Below are 24,823 nucleotides of genomic sequence, written 5' to 3'. Positions count from 1 at the left end.
AAAGATGAAAGCCCAACTGGAGACCGATGCTGAATAAATAATGACATCCATTGTGGGGAAATGTGATCGGGCTCTCTGAAAATCAATAACTAACAACCGGACCATGATGCCCTGAGTGACTCAGCAACAACTTCAATACACTACAGGCGGTCGATAACAACTGCCTGTTCTCGTTCCGGGAGACATGACCCAAAAAGCTGAAGGAAAACTGGAAACGCTTCTAAACAAGTTTCTGTGAGGGTGGTTGGGAAGATCAGCCTTTTGGAAGAAAGTCAGTCAAAAACTGCTGGATGAGCCGCACATTCACACAGAGCTTCTTACACCACACTGCTGAAAGGCCTTTTGCTGTGTTGACAATGACTCAGAAGGCAATGACTGGAACAATGGATTACTGCAGCACAGTCTTCCTTGTAGATACAGTAACTGAATATATCTTTTTCACACAGTCAATACTGGCAAAACAGCGTATATGAATAGCACGTCTCTTCCACAAATAGTGTGCTCCGCTAAACCTCGCTCAATTACACAGCTGCTGCTAGCTCAATAAGAAGTTTGTTCTTGGAGAAACTCCTTATAGGTTGCAGTCTAAAAAACTTTCCACTACTGACAGTCAAACTAAAAAGTCTAACAAAAATGGGAGTTTTGCCCGAGTGAAACAATACCACAGGGTAGCCACAGCTCCCAAGAGAATCAGTCCACTGTATTTAATCACTTCCAAAATTAATAGAACTGAATCAAAGCAAGATAAAATGTATGACAGCACAACTCATCATCTAATTACCCTCTGGCTGGTTTTCATTGGGCTCAAAGAGGACAGGTCAATCTATCTGTCCAGGCAATCCACTCAGCGCTGCATCAAGTGTAGCACGTACTGTACAGCTGTGCTAGGCGGCAGCAATGGGGTTGGATTTTGGTTCGCAAATCCGGCTTAGCAAGATTTTGGGTGCATCATAAAAAAACATGAAAATGCAGGCTTTGATTAGATAAGCTTTGATGAAACAGGGATTTGATCCATCGCTGTGAGGTTATTGAATCCTCAGTAATCGTTGCTAAAAGCCTGTGAAAGAGAAAGTAGTGCCTTTCTCAAATGAACAACGCTGATGAACGGTTTCAGTTTACACCACATCACCCAGATACTGAAGCCAAGACAACACCAGCGCGAGAGCCTCAGAATAATGCCAGTTTGTACGCTCACAGCTCTAAATGGCAGCATTCCTGTGTAACACAACACCACGTCTCACTCCTCCGGTGACTTCCCCAACAACTGGCCGAGCCAGGCCGGCCCGCTGCTCTGTGCCCCGAGAGCGCTCGACTGAGAAATGTGTTGGCACCCGGCTGAGCGGACTGTGGTGGCTCTTACCTGCGCTCTCGGTGGGGCAGCGGGTGCTGCTGCTGACGTGTGATGAAGGTGGTGCCCCACACCGGGCTGCTGTGGCTGTTCCTGAGCCAGCCCACAGGGGGTGACGAAGGGTACGGGGTGCTGCGGAAGCCATGGTCTGACTCTGTCTCTGCAGTGAGAGACGAGGCTGAGCTCCCCATCACCACGGTGATAGGGAATGAGTCTCTGAATGCTCTCTGATGGGAGGTTTGTTTTGCTTTTCGCCTCGAGCTCCAGGAATCCACACTTGTATTCAGTGAGACAAATGGAGATACATGGAGACTAAACGGGTTGTTTGGACCACAACAGCAATCATGTGTTTGTACTTGCTGTAAGCTTCCTGTTGACAACTTCCTGCTTTAAATAAGAAGGATTTTCTCCCGTAAAAGACCTCTGAGGGCGCTACAGTGAAAACAAATAAAAACCACAGCAACAGGGACTCCAAGATAAGGACACTCAAAAAATGAGCATAACTTGCAGGTGGCCAAGTATGCAGGGTGAAAAATCCCACAGTGCACAGGGGAGGAAGTTCTCAATTGAAACAGTAATTTGATGCGTGGAGCGCTGATTCCCATTCAGCGGTCTGAGGAGAGGAGAAAATACAATTTGCTCACAGCAAAGGCTCGTAATTCTCTCTCGTAGACTTTAAACTTGTAACACTCTGCACCGTGTCTTCCATAGTGCCACTCATAATTCCACCAGCGTTCCCTCTGACACATCTCTTCAGTCTGTGCATCCTCATGCTTGGCTCCTCTTTCCTTTGCACGTGCTCCAATCAATCGATTAGAAAAAGCAGGAAAAGGTGTGGTGCATCTTTCAGCATCTCAGCAGGTAAATCTCTGCAAAATGTAAGCTTCAAGAAAGTGGGAAAAAACAAAACATCCAGGACGGCTCAACAGCATCATGATCCATGAAGACAGGCTAAGAGTCATACAAGTGATATCCACAGAGTCATATACAATGTGGGCACTGGAGGGAATCAATGCATTGCATTTGCTGGGAAGGGTGTTGGCAAAACTACAAGTATGCTAACATCCGAGTCTCATCTTTCAGACATCCAGTCTGACTAACAGCTGCTGTGGAAGTTTACCAGTAAAACACTCCAGCTGCATTTCTCCCACTGGATAAAACGCCATGTTTGAAACTCTTAAGGGAGGGCTTTCTCACTTCTGGTATTTGCAGAATTTTTGGATTTCCAACTCACATGAACTCCAGAATTTTCACCCAGACGCAGGGAGCAGCTCTTTAAACTTTACCAGTTGCCACAGCATGTGAATGTTTACAGCTCAGCCCTCGAGTTGTGCGTATGATCCGACCAAAACCCTCGGTGAGGGATGTTCCGTTTCGGGCTGCGGTGCTCTGCCAGCACATCGCCGGGAGATGATCCTAGTTTCCGCTGTCTGAGAGCGACAGCTTAATTTCTGTCTGATCCCACCGCCGAGGCCGGCCAGTCTAGTTCATCAACTTGGGCTGAGATTTATGTGGACTTGCCGACCTGTCGTGGCAAGTCTCTCTACGGGCGAAGCAGCTGAGGGAAATATGCACCACCACATTTGCATGCATCTTTTGACGAGTATCGATGGCTTGCAAAAACCCTGAGGCAAAGTCTGAGGAGGGTGATACCCTGTGGTTTGTTTTTGCTTTATCTCATGAGATCACATTTATAGTTAAGCTTTCCTGATTCAGTGCATGTTGCATGATAATTAATCGCTCATATGGGCTCCCAATTAAGCCCAACAACACCACAGCGAAGCACTACTTGTATAAAAAAAAAAGGTGGTGGGCTTCCACACAGCGGCACAGAGGCCAGGGAGAGTCTCACACAGAAGCCGACATGCAGGCTTAAGAAACGCTCAAATAGCCGAGGAGGTCTCATCCAGGAAGGAGCACTCAATCGTAAATTTCACCATCTTCCGCCGGGTCCATCCCAGCCTGCCTTCATCTCATATTTCCAGGGCTGTAGATGCTGAGCCTTGCTGCCTTACATTAGGACACATCCTCGCTCCAGTCCCGCTGTCGCCTGCTCATACTGTACAGCTGCTCCACCCCAGGATACCTGTGTTTAATGGCTCCATTTGAGCATGTTATAGTCCTGTTATATGTCCTTATTCTCCCCGTTGTGTGTATTTTTTGTCCACGGGCTTTAATTCTCCCTCACTGGTAGCGTGAGCGCAGTGGACGAGGGATGCAATCTCCTCCTATAACAGCGGATTACTGGAGTGTCAGCAGAGCGCAGGCGCACTGGCGCCGGCGATCAGAGGCAAAGCTGTGAGGCTGCGTTCAAGAGATTTAAATAAACCTAAATCGAGTCGTAGGGATCTCACTTGTTAATGTGAATAAGATCCTGGAGTGATGGCTGATGATGGGTGTCAGTGCCAGCCAAGGCAGGGCGAGGTGTGTTCACACACTCAGGACACACACACCACATGTCATGCTCACACTCACTAATAACCTAAGTGTCTCCGTGTTTTCCTGCTGAAAGAAAGCAGCCTTCATGGTCAACGCCAGAGATGGGGGAGTAAAGGGTTAAATAGAAGATAGCGGTGACTGCAACACTCATCACTGCTCAACTGTCCCTGCACATTACTGAGATAAGCCTTCAAACTTTCCCTCTCCTCTCTCTTCCACTTCATATCACTTTGCTGACCTCTTTTCTGATCCTTCTCTTTGAATCCAGCGTTCACCAGCACACTTAAAGCACAGGCCTTAACCATGGCATTAAAATACCCATAGCATCCTTCATTGCATTGAAAGCAAGTGTGTTAACCATTAGTCAAGAACAAATGCAGTTCAAGGAGGCAAGTCATTCTTCTGGGAATCTGCCTAGTTTCGCAGTAAGGGTGTGTTCCCAACGCAAAGATGAGATAGCAACTTCCGTGGAAGCTGCCTTGTTGAGTGAACTGAGACTGAAACTGGTTTGTCTGGTAAACTTGACTTCCACTGCAATTCCAGGGAACAACACAAGCTAAGATATGTGGCAGATGTGGAATGAAGTCTAACCCCAGCTCCAGAGTGAAGATGTCAAGAATGTGTGCGTCATACAGAACGCCAGGCACAAACAGCTTACTTGTGTTCATCATAAAACCCCATTCAGTGACCAAATGCACATGCAGGTTGTGCAATCACATCCATTTAACCTAACTATATAACAGCACACTCACAATGACAGAAGTGCAAAAACAACTAAATCACTAAAGCAGTTTGCACAGGTTGTTATCACCACACAAAACTGCAAATAAGCCAGCACTTAGGTCAGACGACTGCAACCCTCCTTTGTTAAGGGTGCACCTGTCCAAGGGCCACCTGTCCCTCTGCAAGCCAGCACCCAGAGACACAGCAGCTGACACAGTCAGTGCCAGCAAAAAGAGAGAGATTGGATTTCACTTTTTTTCTCCCGGGACACAGAGGGGGAAGAAGGGAAAGGGAGGATGTGAGCTGATTTCACGCTACATTGTAAGTTGTCATTTCTACACCACCCAAAATGTCCTGGCTGCCTGTCACACACTTGTTTTCTCCCCTGTGGCCATTCTCAGAGCAGAGCACAAATGATTACACTCTACAAGCTCACTCCCAACTACACACATTAGCCTTTATTTGGGATGGGGATTCTCAAGTGGATGAGTGAAGTTCAGGCCTCAGGTCATGCATCATGCACCCTGCTGAAGTGCCCATGAGGCAAGCAAAAGAGTCTTTAGTATCTCTGGTTCATCTGCCTGACCTTGCCCTCTGACCTGCCCCACTCCCATTCACACACAGCAAGAAAAATGTCCATGTTGTTATTGAATTATCCTGCTCTGCTAAGTGAGGCAGCCACAGTGGAACAAGCTCCACAGCTGTTATGTGAAACCACGTTTTAAATAAGAGGCACTGTCACATAATCGATCTATTTATGGCCAAAGTGTAAGCCTGTGAGCCCTGTCACTACCACTAACATTAGCTATACGCTGCAGCAGCCTGATGAAAACTCTCAACAATCCCATTGAGACAGCGCGAGCCGAGGACGCCGGGGACCCTGTAAACAAAGACACTCTTATTCAGTGAAATGGTCGACGTTACCGATGCTACCCGACAGCTGTGTACTTCTCAAACTCCAGCCACACGTCGGTTATTCTTACCTCAAGTCGGTCGGAGGGGAATTATTCCTGTTTTTCGCTCCTGTGTGCGTTAACTTTTCACAGCCATCGAGACGATAAGTTCTTCCCGGGTTGTACTTCGGCCACCGTAACCTCTCCAGGCTTTAGCTTCGCGCGCTCCGCTGCCGCCCCATGTTCCCGACATTTGTGACAAACACGTAAATGTATAGTTTATTTTCACTCCGACGGGTATTCACGAGACTGATGCGACCGCGTAGGTTTACCTCAAACAGCCCAGGAAGGAAGGGGAATCTCCAAGGAGCAAATAGAGCACGCGCGTACGTCGAATGCGTACCGGGTGGTTGCTTGCTACGTAGGAGCGCACGCGAACGTACGTAAAAGCCAGTCAAGAATACAAGGGTAGAAAACTACATTTCCCTGGTTCTACACGGACATTTTCGACTAGGATATCCGGGTACAAATGTCGTCACCTTTGACAAACATAAATAACCGAACACACGGTATGTTAAGCCTTACTAAAATACATTTATATTCACGTGTGTGATTTTGCTTTTTCCTTTAATTTTCAACCTGTACAAATGTCCCAGTTATGCCTACATTTCAATCCTGAGTAATAAATCAGAGTAGATTCCCATTTCTACCCCACGGCCAGTGTCAGGTAGTGGCCCTCTAGTGTCATCTAGTGGCATTAAATGTGAACTATGTGATTTAAACCACTGGTATCATTACTGTTTGTGGGGATGGGTCTAAAGGCAATAAAACAAATCATTTTTACATCTTGAGAGGGTTCATTTCACATTCCTATTTACATTTGAATATTTAAATATGTTTATAATGTTTATTTAAGTATAGTAAGTAGGAGCACTGACGCCCTCCAAAAAATAGTGGCTTTGACATCATTTTTATCCTTTGGGCAATTTAAGTCTTTAACTGTGTCACATTTTACTTCTAGATGTTATTATTAATTACTGATGCTTTGATTTATTTTTCTTTTACGTCTTTACTTGCGTTTTTTCTTTTTTTTTTCTTTTTTTTTTTACATTTTATTGAGGTAGAAATTTTATTTTATCTTTTATTTATCTATTATTATCTTTTATTTTTTACATTTTATTTTTTTCTCTTTAATCTTATTCTATTTAATGTCCTTTGATTTTGTCTTGTGCTGCTGTGATACTTGACTTTCCCCCTGGGGGATCAGTAAAGTATATCTTATCTTATCTTACTGTTTTTACTTCATGTTGCCACTTTTATGTAAGTTTCTCTTTGTTTTTTCTGTGTCTGAGTGCTTTTATTTATTTATTTGTTATTTTACTCAGCTACATTGTAAATTAGGTCTCTTCCTAAATATATTTCCGAGGTAAAATAATGGAAATACTACTACTACTAATAATAATAATTTAGGCTTAACAAATATATTGTAATATTGTAATATTATTTGTTCTACTTTTAATGATATGGATTTCAGTGTTAATATTTTGTTCATGACTGTCTCAGTTTGTGTGTGTGTGTGTGTGTGTGTGTGTGTGTGTTTGTGTATCGTATCGTACCGTACCGTATCATATATCATGTCACATCACATCATGTGTATGACTTTTTGTGCAATTGTGTCCTAATACAATGTTACCATATTGAGTATTGCTGTATGGACTGTATTTAGGTTAATGTTGCATTGCTCTAAAGCAATTTTGTCCTAAAAGGGACATAACTTTTTTGCAAACTATAAATAAAGACTAAGATTATTTCCATTTCAGTCATAAAGCATTGAGAACTTTTTTTTGGGCAATATCTTGAGTAAGAATGGAATAGACTTTATTGTCATCGCACAAGAAGTACAACGAAATTTGCTGTGCCATGCCTGAAAAATAAAAAAGAGAAAATAGACAGTAATAAAAACACAACACATATACTGTACATCCACAATCATCCCAAATCAATAAAAATAAAAAATAACATTAAAAGCAGTATTGTGCTGCTTTTAGTGAGTCCAACAATATAGACCAACAAGGAATTCAGCGAAGTCACAGAATAGCCTGCAATTTATTGACCATTTAATGTTACCTAGCGTTTTGTTTACCCCATTAAACTGTCCACTATTCCTTTAAAACCATGAGTGAAATTACATTTTCATTAGGATAAAGAGTAGCATGTGAAACATTCAGTGAGTCTGGATTATCTCTGTTAATGCTGGTGTCACCCGGGTTGTTTGAACCAGGGAACTTCAGAGGATTAGGCCAATATCAACAGGGTCGGTATACTTCAATAACGAGATAGCATAGCAAAGTCTAAAAAACCTATTAATGTCTTATTAAGATAATTTTCCTGTGTGCAATCAGTCAACAGAATTCACTTGGATGTGTGTTTGGACCTTTGTAGAAAATAAAATGAACCCAGGGTTTGTGCTGGATCAGTGATTCATGAATTACAACCTTGGGGTGAAGTCAGGTAATCTGGGACACAGATTAAAAAAAGAAAAACTACCCTGAGTGTTACTTTTAGAACTTTTTATGTATTTCTGCTATATTTATATAAAGAAAATGTGTTACCAAGTAAATACTAAACACCACCTAAATTAATAATTCCAGTATGCTATTTCCATGGCCCGGGGAAATTTAATCAGTATTTGTGAACATGAGCTACTCACTGTCACAGCCAGAAACCAGAGAAGTCTCAAACTTGTGATGTCATAGCGTATTAAGTCTGGAGCTGCTCCATAGTTACTGAATGTGAGACTGATTTTGTGGGTGTTTCTTTTCTCTTTATACCCAAATGAGCTTTATTGTATTGTAGTGTTCTCAGTCATGAAACAGAGTGTACCCATATATTGAATCATACTCCTCTGGCTGCTTTCACTGTCATCTAGACTGGCTGTTCTGACAATTTTTTGCTCATGACTGTCTCATGCACTGCACCCAAATTCATACATATCCCACATATTTTGAAAGGCTGCGATCAGATGACCAATGCACTGATGGCAGTAAACAAGAAAGCAGTGCCAAGTGCTTGTAAGGAGGCAGATTGGGATGGTGGATATTAGATAAGGATAAAAAGATGAGATTATGCTTTATATAAGATGTATGTATTTTTCTCATATTTTCTCAGTATTTTCGTAATCATTTTATATCTGACTTGTGAGACAAATATTTTTGCTAAATAATTTAATATGTATGAATAGGCCTAGGAGAATTAATTATTGTACAGCTTTATACTGATGGGGAGCTATGTAACTGACTATTATTAATTTATGGAGAAGGGTTGGGAATAAATAAGCTTGTACTTCCTCTCACTCCATTTTGGACATGTAAATCCAATCATTACTGTATATGCTGTTTTCAGTTTTCATGTTTCCTTTAGTAACCTTTTTTTTTATGTCTGTCTACTACTGTATAATTATTTTGTTTATTTGGTACTTAACTTAAATAAACTAATACTGACTAACTAACTAACTAACAAACGAACCAATGGACGAAACGAATGACGGAATGAACGACGGAACGAATGCAGGAACTAACTAACTAACTGACGAACTAAGGAACGAATGGACGAAATGAACGACGGAACGGATGACGAAACGAGCACAGAAACTAACATAATAACTAACTAACTAACTAACTAACTAACTATCTAAGTAACTAAATAACTAACTATCTAAGTAACTAACTATCAAACGAACCGATGTATATATACCCGATGACATCACAAGTTTGACTTTTAACACTCTAGTTTTTGGATTTGGGAGAGAGATGTACATATTTACTGATATTTTTTGGACTATCTAAGACCATAGCAAGAACATGTATGAATTTTTAAAAATGGGTGTACCTCTCCTTTAAGTATTCACTCAAAACCATTCCTATTAAAAGTAATTGGGGAGAATAATTTGTAAGTAAGCAACATCCTACAAGTTTGTAAGATAAATGTTTCATGTAAAACACATTTGTATTAACAATGCAATTACATATGTTGTGTTGTAAAACCTTTTACCTTGTGTCCCAAATTACCTGACTTTACCCCTAAGCTAAAGGAAGTTTACAAATAAATAATAAGCAGGCCTATTATTAAGTCTCAGTAATATCCTTAAAGATCCATGGGAAAAAAATACACTCTGCCATCGATTTAGAGACACAATCTATAAATCTCTTGGATTACAGTGATTTATCTTCAGGGTTGAGTGAGGCGGAGCAAAGCATCCTTTGATAGGAGCAGGCAGAGGAGCCGAGAGTGAGTCTGGGCGGAGAAAAGTTGCGGCTGGACGGTGTTAACTCACATGTCGTGGAGTAACTAGTGTTCACAGTGTCTGTACAGACCCTTAGACAATGTTAGTAACGTTACCGGTGTGACAAACTTTATCTTTTGAGCAACGCGATAAAGGTAAAGTTGGCGGTGGCTAACCTCGACACGGTCCGGGAAGGAAAGGAAGATTTCTTCGTCAAGAAGGTATGGGAATGAATGCACTTCGTTAGGCTACACTTCTTTTTGTCTCCACTTGTGCACTTGTTCCTCGCCAGAGCCATATAAGATAATTTCAGTCGCCATTTTACTCGGTTATTCGCTCGGGCTAACTTCTCATTAACGACTGAAAGTTGCTAGCTAGCCCACTTCACTCAAATCTTGGTGGGTGTATTGTTTTCAGTGGCCAGTGTCGGTGCGTACACACTGTTGTCATGACAATGCTAGGGAAACCCAGCGCGAGGCACGTTGGGAGACACAAAAGGCACCAGCGTCAGTGTTCAGCCTGGTTTAAGAGTTTTTCTCGGAACAAAAACTCCCCTTAAAATTCACTTAAAGTCTAAAACAAGACCGCAAGGTGTGTTATGTTATTCCCTTTGACTCTTCGTGGAAGTATCACAGACAGACAGCTTTGTTAGCGTGTAGTCATTGGTATCCTGTGTCAGTGGACAGAGGAGCACTTTGGGAGGTAAGGGGTTCAGTAGGATATGTGAAAACTGTTGGGCTAAGGTGTGTCCTGTGTTTATATGAGACGAATTGTGACCCTGCTAGCCAGGAAAGGGATGCTTTTAGTCGGCTCTCTGCTTTTTTATGGCCAACACACATGTGGAAATGACCGGCTTCCACAATAGAGAGTGAGCAACACAATTGTCTTAGGGGAAAAGGAAAAAGATGTGTGTGTGGGCGAGTGGGGGGCAACTGTTGCACGAGGGACAAAAATGTGTGTCATTGTATGTTTCAGTGGGCTTGTGTGCACGTGTGTGTGGACATGGTAGGAAGGAGGGGTCAGGGTCTTTTTTACATGGTCATGGACTTGTGGGAGGACATGAGGGGACACAAGGGGAGTGGAGCGGAGGGGCTTTGTATCACTACTACTACAGATTTTACCACACACATACTGTACACACACCCGGACAAAGCAAATCAAGCAGCTACCGGCACCAGTGTGGCCCTCTGATGACTCATGAGTATACTTGTTTACAATCCTGTGCTGGGGAAGTTTTCACAAGTCCAGATGCTGTAAGATGACAGTCTCATGGCCCAGTGCCATACTTGTCATTAAGTGCAACGCCAGCAAAATATCCTCCCACTGCTCACAGATAAAGGTGGGTGGCCAAAACATCAGGAAGACTAAACCAAAGCAAAGCCAGACAGGTTCCTATATTTAATTATTGTAATCCATATGTTTTAATTGTCTCTAATTTTACTAATGTCTAGGGGAGACCGAGGTTGGTTGGCACACTTTTCACTCTCTGCTGCACTTCTCTCTGGCATAATTTTGTTAGGGTTTTCTAGCCAGCAGCCATTCAAAGGTTAAGGTTTCAGCTATAAACAAATATGTTTTAATGTGCACAAGTGTTTTCTAAATGTAGGTGATTTGCGATTAAAGTTCTGCTGTGCATTTGTGCCAGACAGCCCCATCACAGGATTGGTTGGCACAATGTTCAAATGCTGTAGTTCAGAAAAAAATGAGGTAACCTATAGAAAAAATAAACACTTAAATCAAACAAGAACCAGAAAACATGAACATGAAAATCATGTCAGAGCATTTTTTTAAGCAATTCATCAGTAGGAATGTCTAATAATCTTTGCGACTGACCATTCAAATTAAATAACATTAACTAACAATATAAAGCATTGTTTTTAAACTTTTTAAAATAATTTTAATATCACAGACTACAGTTACACCTCTTAATTTTACAACCTCAAAATCAGTGTGCAAATAAGCCTTGTGATCCAATTACCATTACTCATTACAGACTTTAAAACCTTAGATCAAATGTAGCTGATGCCTGTTTCTATTAACTACAAGTAACACATTTGCAATATCTCTTTCTCTCTTCTAACACACCTTATTTATATTTATATTTATATTTATTCCACAGACCTCTTTTTCCACTTCTGATACTGTAAAACTAAAATCTCACCCTGCCAAAAAGTAAGTGGCTTGCAGATGTTTTTGCTTTGTAGATGAATGCAGGTGAAGAAAGCAAACATTTTGATGTTACATTTTTGTTTCTTTGACCTTTAAAGGACCAGAAAGTGTGTGTGCCAACCAACCAAGTTCCCCCATCTCTGATTTACCATGGAACTTAAAAGCACAGGCTAGTTATCGCATTCAGTAGCACCTTGTTGTCAGATAGTAGCAAAAAGTAGAAACTGAGGTAAGGAACAATGTGGCGTTTTTGCTTGAAAAATGACCAGAAGCAATAAATTAATTATCAAAATAGTCAAGTATTTTTCTGTTGATCAACTATCAGATTATTTGACTAAGCTTGGAAGGACGCTTTTAGAGAGGGGAACCACTGCGTGACACATTAAATGTTATTACCATATGTTTTCCATGATAATGATGGTGTTGTAATACAGAAAATGCTATGGTATGCAATACTAAACAAATCAAGCATCAATATTCTAATGAATTTTGTACAGTTATTAATAATACGGTTTCACATAATGGTTGAAAACTAGATAGATGACAAAATGTGTAACAAGGTACACTAGCGTGGCAAAAGGCTGACATGCCAGAAAGCAGAACAGACCCACTTAAAATGGAAGCAAGAATATATTTGTGATAGTCATCTTTTTAATCAAAGCAAAAGAAAACTTTAAATAGTGAATTAATACAGAGGTCTAAATGAAGTCCACAATTCACACAGCGTGTTTAATGGCAATAGCTATAAATTTAAAGGCACAACTGCTTCCAGTCATATGAATAATTCATTCAAAGATAATGTATGGCAACATTTCTCTGAATTGATTATTTGTCTTGCCAAGGATCTACAGTATGTCAGCCTTCCCTCTCTCCTTGTGTGTTGGGGCATGCAGCCGCATTGCCCCACTCTGGCTTTCACCCGCAGGGCCTGGGAGCACACTGACAAAGACACATAAACATACACACACACTCACACACTCATTCATACAGTCATGCACATGGGGGCAACATGAACAAGCCTACATCAAAGATACATCTGGTTCTTATGCATGTTTGATGGGACAGGCAGGCAGCGGCTGGCCACTGCTCCAAGTTACAGCACAGATTAGTATGCATGACTAGGTGGAAGCAAAGCTGTGAATGTGGATGACTTTGGTGAAGGAAAGAAGGTAGATACAGTACAGATACATGAAAAAGAGAAATGAGACATGAGGTATGTTATGAGTACTTATTTGTTTTCATAATTCTGTTTTAAATGACAGTGGCCTATGATGGCCAACATGTAGGCACTGCTAAAGCTAAGCACGTGGAGATCTGGATAGAACCGCAGCATATCATAAGGCTCAGACACTAGTGAGTTAATAACTCTTTCCTCTGTTACGCCGTTGTCTTTTGTCCCCGCTGTTTGATGTATTGTTGGCCGTTTTAGCTCTGAGCAGCTGGTGTAAGTGCCTTTGTCTGGTTGTCCAAACTTGGCCATTCTGGGACACAGTTACAAAAACTGTATCAGCCAGTTTCCCAGACAAGGATTAACCCAGTCCAAGGTCATTTAGAAAATTGCTCTATGAATGTGTCCCCTGTTTATTTTTGTCTATATTTTGTAGGCTTAAAGATCATTTCCAAGACTATCAGTCTGAGTTTAGTTTAGTTGCTAGATTCTGTGTTTGCCACATCCGACAATCTGGCTTCTATGAATTGAATTTCTCCATAAAGTACTTCTTCTTTCCTCTTCTAATTCATTTAGATTAGCCAAGATCACCTTTTTTTCTTTAGATATTATTGTATTTATTAAAAAACAGATGAAATATTTCATTTTATGTCTTGAAAAATGCTTATTTTTGTCTTAAATGTACTAAAAAACAAGAAATTAAATTAGGTTTAAAGGTCCAGTGTGTAGGACTTAAAGGGATTGGCAGAAATGGAATATGATACAGTAAATATGTTTTTTTTTAGTGTAGTTTAGTTGTTTTTTCACCTGAAAAAATAAGAATCATCGTGTTTTCATTACCTTAGGAGCCGTACACACGTTTGCCAGAGCAACGCTAGAGTGGCTCGCAGAAGTTCCCGAGCACCTATTTTTCAGGGCATGTTGGCTGCTCCCTGAGATAAACAGAGTTCAACTTGTGGAACACAGCAGTGCGCACTGCATGTCACGTGACGAGTACCAACCAGTCACAGCCGACAGACATCTTTCCCTTCTTACGTAAATATCAGTCTGTGTGATAAATATGGAGAAGAAGTTAATCATATTAGTGCAGGGCTACCTTACATCTGTCCCGTGCCTACACACAAACAGCACCTGGATAAAATTCAGTTCTGCACTAAGAATTTTAGGTAAATAGGCTATGATACGGTAGACTTTTAATGCGAAACTGTTTTATTCAGTGTTTTACCAGTTTTAACCACATGGTCTATTTGTGTTGTCGAGAATAAGACCTCTGCGGATATTTTTGTTCTTGATAAAACCCTCCTGAACAATGAATACGAAAGGAATCCTCATCAGGAGTTCATGCTTGGCACATGGGAGAAGTTTCACCAAGTTGCAATCTGCAATCCTTACTAGATGCCACTAAATCTTTTACATTGGACCTTTAAGTAGCAAAGTAATCAAATTAAAAACTGACAAATTAGTTTTCTTTTGATCCATTAAAAAAGTTATAGTTTGAGCACAAGTCATGCGGTGCCAGTCAGTGTTCTTGTACAGCATAGAACACATCAAGGAAAGTGTGGGAGCATTTAAAGGTAAGGTGAATTCGTTTGCATTTTGTGACATTAGCACAATGCAGCACCCACTGTCAACATCCGCTGTCTTTGCTCTGCCAGGATTTTAAAATCAGTGAAAGCTGGTGTTGGCTGCTTATCAGTTTTGATTATAGCAGTTCTTGGCACAAAGACATACGCGCATCATCAAATTTAAATGAAGTTCACCTTCCAAAACATTCAGCACTTTGGATCAAGGGAGTGTCCCGTCGGTTCAACTCGACAGTATGTTTCCCTTCTCGCCAGATGTTCTGCTTAATTATCATGCAGGCTCAGGGCGAGAGAGGTGTCACCACCCATACACAGTTTATCCAGGTGCCGCAGCTCTGCATAATTAGCTCACATTAACATGAATAATATTAATTAGATTCATGGTGTGTTTCCTTGAGTGAGAAATAGGCCAGTGTTATGGCATGCAGAAAGGTTTGTGGGCAATGATTAGGAAAGTCTTTCTGTCTTGAATGTGTTCTGGAAGGGAAAGCAGCTTTCATGCACACTCTATTGAATTGAGTTTAGCGGTGGGTGTGAAGAGGAAAATAATAGAATATATCCATGCCATGAAGTGCATTTAATAAGTCATTCAGTGTCACAGCTGCTCAAAGTTTGTAAGAAATCAGACATAATGCAAACTGAATAGGATCCTTTGTCAGGAGGAGCTGACAGAGATGGAGAGCACTTGATGATCCTGACTATGTTTATTTGCTTCAGCAAATTCTTTAGATGTCTAAGTGGAGGGATCCTGGATAGTAACTGTGAATACATAAACTCTTAGAAATAAGGGTTCCTAAAGGGTTCTTCCTCAGTGACTGAGGTTCTACCCAGAACCATTTGCTTTGGAAAAACCCTCTTTTGAAAAAAGGGTTCTTCAAGTTTTTTTTGGAAGACTAAGGGTTCCAGCAACCCCTTTTATCCATACAATCCTGTTTTGAAGAAAGGGTTCTTCAAGGATTGTTGAAAGTGTGAGTGTTTGAAGATCCCCACCCTGGAATGTTCAAATGTTTACCCATGTTTCAAATGTTTTTTAAATGTAGATGCACCTAGAATCCCCTTAAACAATCACTTTACTTGTGTTCTGCCTTAGTTGATATCTTTACTATAATTTTATGCTATACAATACCACATTGTCTTTTATTTTTGTTTTATTTTTATGTTCATGATTGTGAACCATGAGTGGTGTGTGCAGTGCTGGACCACATTAGCCCTGGCCCTTTCAGAGGCTCATGAAGCCCAAGGTTGCGGGACTTGGCTCCCTTGGCCCCTGGCTAATCTGTTAAACTAAACCATGTTAACTGGGAGAGAGATGTAGGGTTACTGTAGTCAACTACTATTTTTAGACACTCCTTGGATGGGTTCTAGATGAAACCCTTGAAATTATGAAGTGTTCTTTGAAGAAAGCCCCAGGTGGGTTTTGCCAGCTTCCTTAGAAAGTGGAAAGGTTGTGGATAGAACCTCTAGAGAGGATTCTGATACACCATAGAAAGGCTCTCATGAGGGGTTCAGGGTGGAACCTCTAACAGATACTTCTAGGTTTAACCACTTATGTTGGGTTCTAGTTATCACCTTCATTTCTAAGAGTGTACAGGAAAGTCTGAGACAGCGGAGAAGCCGAGGCTAGCTCTGTTGCTGTCATAAATCACACAGTATGAAGACAACTTTGAAACTCAACACCTTAAGATCTGAGAGGCCTACAGAGGCCCTTAAAGAGACAGAGAGTGGGTGACAGATATAGAGGACAGACAAAAGACATGGCCACGGTTTGACTGATTGTACGTCCTGTATGTTTCCAGAAACATCAATGAAGCCTCCGGTTGTAAAATGAGTGATGATTGTGATGAATGAGCAGACAGCATACCCCATCTGCTCATTCATCATTCATTGCTCTTTCACATACTTCTGGGTGCATGCTAAGTGCTGCCAGGCTAACGTGTGTGTTTGTGTGTGTGTGTGTGTGTGTGTGTGTTCCCAGGTGAACGCCAGGATTCACACTGTAAGAGAAAGACTGCCAACCCAAACCTGGGGAGCCACAGAAGCCCTGGGGTGCTGGAATGGAGCAACTTATAGAGTAAGAGAGATTCTTTATTTGTCATGTTTGACAGGGGGTTTTACACAGTTTGCTAACATGTTTTATTGTGTTTACTAAATGAACTTCCTGTCTCTATTTTGGGGCTTCCTGGAACTGTTGTTGCCCACGCTTCTGTTGGGACTGGAGAAGCATTTCAGCCATATATATATATAGCAGACTGCAGATTACTTCAGCCTACTGGGTCTCTTGGATGCTGTAAAATATGAGTTGCAGAAAGTAGTTTCAACTATATTAATCCAAGGCCATTGGTTTTGTAAAAGCCATTGTGAAGGCAGAAGGTTTCAAAACACTGATTTAACAGCACTGTGCTGGCTTGAAGGTTTGTAATTAAGTGTACGCGTGAGCCGGGGTGAGGACATTTAAAGGGAAGCATGAAGATCAGACTGACTGTCTGTCTGTTTGAAATATAACATCTTGACAGAAATTGAAAACAAGCCCAGTCGCACTGTTCTTTATGGACACCTCTTTTGGCAGCTGGTGACATCTAAACAGATGCTGTGTGTTTCTCCGACTTGTCTCACACTGTTTGAGTGGGACAGGTTGATGAGGTGCTTGAAGGTTTACAGCCCAACATGTCTGGGCATTTTGAAAGCCTGTTATTTACTATTTTTAGCAAAACAGGACTTATCATCATCATCCAGTATGCAAAAGGTTGCAGTTTTAATTTGATGAATGGAATTTCTGGAAAGTCAGGGTTTTGATATACAATCATAGATTTACAGAGAAGCCAGGAGGCGAAGGGAATACAAAGAAACCCGCATATAATCATGAATTGTTTTGCACACACAATCCCTTGGAGGCACACAATTACACATAAACTCTGGAGAACACAAACATTTTTACTCCACATCTCCCCTTTAAGCAGTGAGTCAGCAGAAAGATGAAAAAAAAAGCCTGGGAATGATGCCACAGAGGAGTGATAACCAAACTGTCTGTGTGAAGGTAACCTCACAATGTTGGGGGATGGGGGAGCTGATTTATCTAATCCTACATACCTCAAGTCCTCCTTTGAGGGGGGGCTGTTCTGGTCAATACTGCTAGATGTGAAACAGCCTAGCTAGATAGGTATCTAGTTATAAACTATTAGGAATGCACTGATTGTGAAAAACTTGGGCGATAGCAATGTTTAAAATAACAACTTGGCTGATAGCTGATACTGATTTTTAAATTCCTCTTTTTGTACCAGGGAAACAAAGAAATCTTCCAAAAAAAAGAACAGTTTTAAAGTCATTCAGCTTTTTATTACATAACCTTTCAATGAGCACAAATGCAGCCATTCACATTATTAAACAGACTTAACTATAACCTTCTTCCACATGAAACACATCTTTGAGAAATCTGCTTCAAAGGCCTTTTTGCAATATGTAATATACCATATTTCCTTCTCTAACATCTATTTTATGTTGCTGTTAAAACATGGACAAATTTCTCCCTCAAACCATGAAAACATTATATTTTACATCCGCCTAATGATTAGAGCTTGAGTGCATTATAACGTATCTCACTGTGTTCTCCCGTCGAATAGTGTTCCCTCCTGTTAATGGGTAGCGCCCCCCTTGGTGGTTAAGGTTAGGGTTAAGGGTTTGGTTTAGGTTTAGGTTTAGGTTTAAAAAACCTGTAAACCCTAATGTTATCTAGCTCTCTTCCTCCCAATGTCAACACAGATTTGCTTTTTTTTAATTAAGAATGATCTGGGAAGAAATATGATGTGTCCCCTGACATGTTGATTGTGAGTTTACTGCATTTTTCATCATGAAGGCATCCTAACATGTTTTCTGTTGTCCCTGGGCCACGGGACACCATAAGTCTCGAGCCTTGATTTTTAGCCTGTACAAATTTGATGTGACACAACAGAAAAACATCAGCCACTGCCATTGGTATGTGTAATCTTATTTTCCGATAGGCCACTTGCTGCTCTCTCACAGCAAGAGGGTTCCTGGTTCAAACCCAGGTGTACAGAGTTTGCATGTTCTCCCCGTGTCAGTGTGGGTTTTCTCTGGGTAATCCAGCTTCCTCCCACAGTCCAAAGACATGCAGGTGGTGACCCTAAATTGCCCGTAGGTGTGAATGTGAGCATGAATGGTTGTCTGTCTCTATGTGTCAGCCCTGCGATAGTTTGGTGACCTGTCCAGGGTGTACCCTACCTCTTGCCCAATGTCAGCTGGGATAGGCCCCATGACCCCCAACTCTGCTACGGCTACGGAAAAAAAGATGGCAAATATTGGCCGATAACAATGTTCAGCCGATAAATTGGTGCATCCTTACTAGCTATCTAATCTTGCTATATATCTCAAAGTCAGCTTTCATCATGTGTTGATATTCTCTTTAGATAGATTATTTGACAGTGGTAAAATACACATAAAACAGTTTTACCTGAAGAGTTATCACATAACATCTGCATCTACCTGAAGTACACAAGAAAGTCACAGGCTTTATTTCCATTGTGATGCTCTGAGTTGTGATTGTGTTTGTAGTTGGACAGATATTTGGGGACTTCGACAGTTTTATGAGTCAGTCCCGTCTGGATTTGTATGACTCTTTTGTAGACAGGAAGCCTTCAAAACCTGCTGTTCTTCTTTCCCCAGGCAGTACCCTCTAGGCTAGGGGAATATCTATTTTTAATACCTTTATACCTCTCTGAAATTTCATTAGGGTACATGGTATATGATAGTATTAGGGTGCACCGCTATTGAACTGCTGACTGGCTTGCGAGTTTGCTAGTTTCTGCAAGCTCTTACACCTTTTTTTAGTCTAATAAACAAAGGCTATCAACTCAGAATGTCAAGAAAAGTAATATTCTTACACATATGTTCCTTATTGAACACAGAAATACAATGGTACACCTTTTGAATGTAAGTTTTTCTGTTTCACCGAACTAACGCTGGCTGAATAGTTCTGTTAACTCATCGGAAAAGACAATTCATTATAACTCGACAGAAACAAAATAAAACTCACCAAAACTGTCTTACTTAGTCTTGTTAGTCATCTAGTTACAATCGCCAACTCTAGTTTGGTCGCAATAAACCCTTAATTCACAGAGTTACATGCTGTTTTCCCTGCTCACAGTCAGCTCAGTTGCCTGTTCCATCAGTACAGACTGACCTCTGGTGGTGTGTGATGTCCTCAATACAGCTTCTCAGTATGTGTTTAACAGAAATAGGAACATCTGTATTTTTGACAATATTGAAAACCATTCTGTTGGGATTTCTAAATGCCCTGGTATACCATAATACCATGATACCGCCTAAGCCTAGTAGCTCCCCCTGCACGTATATCCCTACAGCTTTGTCAGTGCTGCTTGGCAGAGTGTGATAAGAGCCATGGGGAGTTGTATCTTCTTGGCTCTATTGCATGTCCTCTTCCCTTCTTCTGCGCACATTCTGCAGATAGCAGGAGCGGGATTGGCAATGTGTCTCTGGGGCGTGTGCACGTACAGTATAGTAAGTGCTGTGTGTGTGTGTGTGTGTGTGTGTGTGTGTGTGAGAGAGAGAGATTGTGTGTGTGTGATTGTTCATTCAGGTATGTGTGTGAATCACACACTCCTTGTCATTTCATTATACCTTTCTCTCACCAGCGCGTGTAGATGCAACATGTATAATTCATACCTGTGCCTGTGCCCAGGAAGGGATGCGTACCTACGTGCTTTCCCTCCCACTCACAACACCCCGACCTGTTAAGTGAAGCCATTCATTTACAGTGTATCAGTAACGGCCCCCCTCGTGTCTCATATTGACTGTGACGCATCGGTGATTGTTGAATCAGCTTCCTCATTATGCGACGCCCCCTGGCTCCTATGCCAACGGGACCAGCTTTTTCTCAAAAATGAGGTTACAGACCTGCCGCTGACGACAGACAGGGGCTCTTGACTTGCACAACTCCGCTCTTCTCTCCTGCCCGTGACTCACTGGTGAGTCATGGCAACGGGGAAAGGGGCTATAAATGCACCCCCATGCGTGCACACCCACACATAGTTGTACACATGGTGCGCGTGTATACACACCTCCTGTGTTGTCAGACAAACTCTGCTGGAGTCAAGTTCATTGTGGTGGGTGTGTGAAATTAAGAAAGTGGTGTGTGTATGTTTCTGACGTCATATGCCTGTCGTGTGTCTGTCCTTTCTCTCTCTTTCTGTGTCCAAGTACACACACATACACACACACACACCATTATTTATAATAATCAACACAATTGTAATAGAGTTTGCCTTTTACAGATAAGAACCGGAAAGCAGAGCAGTAATTGTTTGACACTATGTGCATTCCAATTACTGTTGACTCAGCCTCGATAAGATAAGGCCAGGCATAATGATGAGGACACTTCTGATGTTTGTGGTAAATTGGGTTCAGAGTGGTGGGCATTCAGCCACTAGAGGGAGACAGCACCATTTGTTTCTAAAATGAAAGGTTGCACTCATAGTGAATATATATTATTATCTTCATGTGATTTGGATTTTGGATGTGTGCTATCATAACAGCACATGTCAGTCTTACTGTAACATCATTTTTGTAAGGATGGGGCATTTGTTACTCGATTGATGTTGCCAGTTCATAAATTAACTCAAGTTGCTGCAACACAAATCTAAGTTTGGGAGAGTGGGCGACTTGAGTTTAATGCCTCATAACATCTCTTCACATTTCCGCTGTCTCCGTGCAGTTTCCAACTCCTAAGAGGCTTGTTTGCTGATGTGGATATTGGCTGTAATAGTCAAACACACGAAAAATGGAGCTGGCATATGTATAATCAGTCAGACGCTCGTGAAGGAAGTGCGGCTCAGTAATAGATTGTGCTGTTTAATATCCCATGACACAAGCTGTCATGCCTTGACAGTTAAAAGCAGGTGTGTGGTGACAGCTTTGTAGAGAAGCTCATAATTCTCCTCCTATTTCACTCGTATTACACACTGGCATTTAATGAAAGAAATTCACATATCCAAATTGTCATGTTCCAGAAAAAGGAAATCGCACTCAATCAGTTTTTACTGTGGAATACCAAACCACCACTTTAGAGACTGACATTAAATCACATACTTTGTGGGATAAAAAAACCAATGCGTAGACTACAATCTACTACTCCATCATCACTTATGACCTACTAGAAGTGTGTGGTGGTATATTTTTCTACAGAGACTTTGCCTTCTGCCTTTTTTTCCCTTCTCATTTTCTGTGTTTGGGACATTTATGGGCATGTATTTATGCACTCAGGTGAGGTCAGGGCTTTCTAAAAGGTAGTAACCAGGTGCAAGACCATAAGCAGCGGGCATCCAAGAGAAACAAGAGTTAATCTGGGGTTGGCTTTCACTTTTGCTGATCAACAATATTGTGCTTAGATTGCTTAGGGAATTTTCTTTTTTTGCAAGTTTTCCTGAGAGTGTACTTTTTTGAAAACATTATTCTTGAGTGTAGAAACACAGCAAAAAACATCCTGAGCAAACAAAATGTCCCTGCCAAACAAAATGAATGACATGTAAACAAGAGAAGATATTTTAAAACGCTCATGACTGGAGTCATTAATGGAGAAACAAATCTGAAAAATATTCACACTAACAAGTGAAATTTACAAGATTGAATGAAATTTACCACGTCATTTTTTTCCAGTTAAATGATTGAATTGTTTAGTCTTGACAGAAATTTGAAAAAAATATGGAGGGGGTGAAAGTTTTCCTCAGGCCCTGTCTACACATATGTCGATATTTTTGAGAGATATGTATTTTTAAATTCAAATTAAAAAACAAATCTGTCCACCAGGGCCGGATTGATGGATGATATCATTGCCCGTTGCCAACTGCAATAAGTCATCGACACTGAGTTGACCATCATGATTTAAACTGGTACATAAATATACCTGCAGCAAGTCAAAAGTGACAAAGCAGTGTTAATAACTCACAGAAACATTGCATACAATAATCCACCTTGTCCGCACCTCGCTCTGTTACTCACTCTCTCTAACACACACTCACACATTCACAGGCAGTGGTGCTCAGTCCTTGTGTCTCTGCCCTCGGTCCTGACAACTGGTGGTTTGCAGCTCGGGTTCAAGTGGTTGATTAATGATGTTTCACTGTGAGCATTGTATTATGGCAATTCGCCAGACATTGCCCTACCCTACTGTCCACATAACCTTCGTTTAAAATAAAAAAAAACAACTTTGTGCACACTAGAACAAAAATGACTCTAGACAATCACCTGCAGTAAACTCAGGCTAACATTACCTTTTTCAAAACACTTACTTGAGATTTCATCACTGTTGATTCCACTTTGATACAAGGACAGGACAACAGCGCTCACACAAAGATATGAGTGATGCCCTGGATGTGCAAAAGTCTTTCTCCCAGTCCTCATCAACAACAATCCCACTCTGAGAATTGTTCCACCATCTCCTGGTTCGACTGGGCCTGATCCAAAACCATTGTTTCTTGCAGATGCTGAGTGGCCCAAATAACATTGAAGGCAGCAGACGACTGTGTTGTCTGTGAAGCATACAAAAATGGGCAGACGCAAATTCAGGAGATGAATTCATTGTTTCCCAATCACTCCTTGGTTTTACATATCCACACAGAAACAAAGTAACTTTTGAAAAACCTTAAAAAATGCCTGTATACATGCAGACAGTTTAGTTTAATGTTTTTACGCTGTTGTGAGATTGTGTTTTGAAGTTGGATTCTAAAATGTGTGCAAACTTTAGTAGATGATTCATGGCCCCTTGGAGACAATAAAAATGTCATCATCATCATGCTGTCAGGGACTTAAACAGTGCTGGATTTCATGTGACTGATGGAGCTGTTGTGTGATCATGGTCAGGGTTATTCTTCACCGTCTACTGTGATAGCTGTCAGACTGAGAAACAGACATGATGTTTGTCTTTAATCCTTATCCAAGGTTTGGATATGGCTGCCTTGGGCGAGGAGATGGCCATCGTGCAGCGGTGTTCGGAAGCTTTTAATAGCTCATTAATGTCCCTCTTTGTCTTTGCTCACATCGGAATCGTTTGTCTGGAACAGCTGGCCTGAGCAAATTTACCAATCCCTTTTTTTCTGGGGATTGAATTACTTGCAGTGAGGTTAAGCTGGCAGAAATCTGATCAGGGGCTCCAGCTTTAGATTTATTCACACGGCCTATGAAGAAATCAGTGTAGGGAAATTGAGGTCTAAGCTATTTGAGGAGGTAATGGCTGCGGTCTATTTTAGGGGACTGTACACAGTTTTTTTTTTTTAAGGAAACCAGAAGCAGAGTACTGATGTTAGAAAGCTCTTACCTGGAAATAAGACTCTCCATGTTCTCAAGTGTGATAGTGAGGGTTTACTGAGTGTTTTGATGAGGATGAAAAGAGTGTTATGTAACGTAATGTATAAGCAAAAAGACCATAAAGCTCACTTAGGCCGCTGGTTTGTGACTAAGATGTCGCATAACGCTTGTCGCAAATTACATTAGGCTCTTGCATGCTTGTGTATTTGTGTGGCTTTTACCCGTGCCGTGCAAGTAAACACACAAGAAGTGTACGACTTGAGGAGTTGCTGAGGAGCTGAGATGTTTATTTCTTAATCTTCACTCTGACGAGCTGAGTAAATACTATCTGTCGCAGTGAACGGGTAACCAGAAGGGCCCTAATTGGTCATTTGGGGCTGAGCTGTCAGACTGAGAGAATACAGGGGCTCACAAACAAGTCGATGTTAATACTTCTAGCGTTTACACTGCGGCAATTTATCCAGATTAATTTTTAAAGATGATACATGGCTGCACTAGCTCTCAATTCCTCCTTTGTGGCTACAATGCTTTTACCCAAATCCCCGTTTTAGTAACGATCAACACGGTACATGGTAGCTTCAGCACGACGCCTTCTCACTGTTTACCCAGGGTACATTATAACTACACACATAAAACTGTACACTTCTACACACTCTGCCTCTACTCCTGTAAAACACAGGCTCAGCGAGAAATGGACTCAAAGTAGCTGTCAGAGGGAACACTTTAAGCTTCACTGTCAAGCGACAGGTTCAGGATATGCTTGGCCCTGTGACACCGACGTCAGACTAGCTGTTTTTGCACTAGCTGGCCTGTTTGTTTGATCTATGTCACCTTTCAGTCCTTGAGGTGCTTATTTATGTTACGCTCATCACTATGCATTCACGC

The 24,823-nt window shown here is 41.3% G+C and overlaps 2 protein-coding genes across 3 annotated transcripts in view; one reads left to right on the top strand and one right to left on the bottom strand.

The window, feature by feature from the left end:
- capn15 (calpain 15) overlaps positions 1-5,751 on the bottom strand; it is a 50,878-nt gene extending 45,127 nt beyond the window's left edge. The window contains exon 1 of one of the 2 annotated variants that reach the window (XM_049563500.1): positions 5,494-5,751. Coding sequence is in view for 1 of the 2 variants with exons in the window: in XM_049563499.1 (XP_049419456.1) it covers positions 1,361-1,539 (179 nt within the window). In the remaining variant the exon portion in view is untranslated. Of the gene's footprint in view, positions 1-1,360; positions 1,739-5,493 lie in introns of those variants that run through there. The other variant, XM_049563499.1, reaches the window with a different exon arrangement.
- Positions 5,752-9,709: 3,958 nt separating this feature from the next.
- Positions 9,710-24,823, top strand: part of LOC125880936 (ankyrin repeat and fibronectin type-III domain-containing protein 1) — a 166,744-nt gene continuing 151,630 nt past the window's right edge. Inside the window, exons 1-2 of the mRNA XM_049563778.1 lie at positions 9,710-9,906; positions 16,581-16,676. Coding sequence (XP_049419735.1) covers positions 16,660-16,676 — 17 coding nt within the window. The 5' untranslated portion in view covers positions 9,710-9,906; positions 16,581-16,659. The remainder of the gene's footprint in view (positions 9,907-16,580; positions 16,677-24,823) is intronic.

Source organism: Epinephelus fuscoguttatus, linkage group LG20 (genome assembly GCF_011397635.1).
Source record: "Epinephelus fuscoguttatus linkage group LG20, E.fuscoguttatus.final_Chr_v1".
Lineage (NCBI taxonomy): Eukaryota > Metazoa > Chordata > Actinopteri > Perciformes > Serranidae > Epinephelus > Epinephelus fuscoguttatus.
Note: the sequence above shows the minus strand (reverse complement) of the source record. Positions and strands in the feature narration are given on the sequence as shown.